Here is a 1,321-nt window from a genome sequence, read left to right as displayed (position 1 = left end):
CATATTTTATTTTTGTTCAATCATGCCAAGCTGGGGTGGTAGCAGTTAACAAAACAAAGGCCCTGACCTTGGGGTCACAGCTCATGGGGGGGGCAGACTCATTGTCCTGTGATTGTGATTCAGTGTAACAAGTGCTGTGATGGGGAAGGTGAGGGGTGGTGGGAGCCGGGAGGAGGGACACTCATCCAGGAGATGAGGAAGGAAGGCTTCCCTGGAGGAGGTGGTATGCCAGCCGGGACCTGAAAGATGAGTACAGGTTACTGGGTGAAGGAAGGGGAGGAATAACGAGATCTGGGTCACCTGTCTTAAAAGAAATTAAAATCAAGTCCAATTTAATGGGCTGTAGCAGCAAACAGGGTCCTGGTTCACACCCCCTCTGCGATTCCTGACATGGAAGTGGGGCCAGGGCAGAGGTCAGGTGCACAGTTAACAGCCTGGAGCGAACCGGCCCTCCCTCCTCTCCCGCCACAGGAGATGGAGGTAACTTGGTGCTAAAAACCCCCCCAGGTGTCTCGGAGGGAACAGCGCAGTGTCTCAGGATCCACGGGTGGGCGCTGCTGCTAGCGCCACCTCTGGGGGAGGGAAGGTGGTGGACAGAGCCAGGGGAGCTCACAGGCTTGTATCAAAGCTCACATCCCATTGGCCTCAAGGGGCCCGAGAGGTGGGGCCAACACCAGGCCTCCAGGTGCTGCCTGGCGGGGCCCCTGGTGATGGTGTGTTGTTTCTCTTTGTGCAGCTACAGTCTCCGCCTGGCGACCCGATGCCCCACGCCCGCCGCCCCGTACATCACCAGGCAGTGCAGGAGTGTCAAGGCCACGGCCGCAGCTCAGCTCCAAGGACCCCTCTTCAAAGAGTAGAAGCTTCACCTGCTCCCTGACAGGTGTGAAGAGGGGGGAGCAGCTTCTGGATCCTTTTGGTGGCTCTGGGGGGGAGGGGAGGCTGGGCTTGGGGCTTGGGGTGGCTGGGAAGGAGAGAAAGGGGGTGGGCATGATGGTGGAGTACCCCCTGTATGCCAGTTGGGCATGGGTCTTCCTGCAAGAATGGTGCATAATGGTGCAGAGTGCATCACCTGGGTTCAAATCCCAGCTCTGCCACTTACTGGCTGTGGGACCTCAACAAGTTAGTCTCTTCGAGCCTCAGTTTCCACATCAATAAAATGGGACAATAGTATCTACTTCCTGGGATTGTGAGAATTACAAGTGTAAAATGCATGCAAAGCACCTAGAACCATGCCTGGCACATAGTAAGCAGTAGGTAAGTATTAGCTATCATTGTAAGATAGATAATCCTATATAATAAAGAGGCAATATGCAAATTGACT

The 1,321-nt window shown here is 54.9% G+C and overlaps 1 protein-coding gene across 16 annotated transcripts in view; it reads left to right on the top strand.

Annotated features, from left to right (window-relative positions):
* The window catches only part of PRDM2 (PR/SET domain 2), a 95,491-nt gene that overhangs the window by 91,155 nt on the left and 3,015 nt on the right, over window positions 1-1,321 (top strand). For 15 of the 16 annotated variants that reach the window (XM_023744258.1, XM_023744255.1, XM_014468273.2 and 12 more), the window contains one exon: window positions 737-880. In XM_023744258.1, the coding sequence (XP_023600026.1) occupies window positions 737-857 (121 nt within the window). In that variant the 3' untranslated portion in view covers window positions 858-880. Of the gene's footprint in view, window positions 1-736; window positions 881-1,321 lie in introns of those variants that run through there. The other variant, XR_001351177.2, reaches the window with a different exon arrangement.

This window comes from Myotis lucifugus, unplaced genomic scaffold (genome assembly GCF_000147115.1).
Source record: "Myotis lucifugus unplaced genomic scaffold, Myoluc2.0 scaffold_441, whole genome shotgun sequence".
Lineage (NCBI taxonomy): Eukaryota > Metazoa > Chordata > Mammalia > Chiroptera > Vespertilionidae > Myotis > Myotis lucifugus.
Note: the sequence above shows the minus strand (reverse complement) of the source record. Positions and strands in the feature narration are given on the sequence as shown.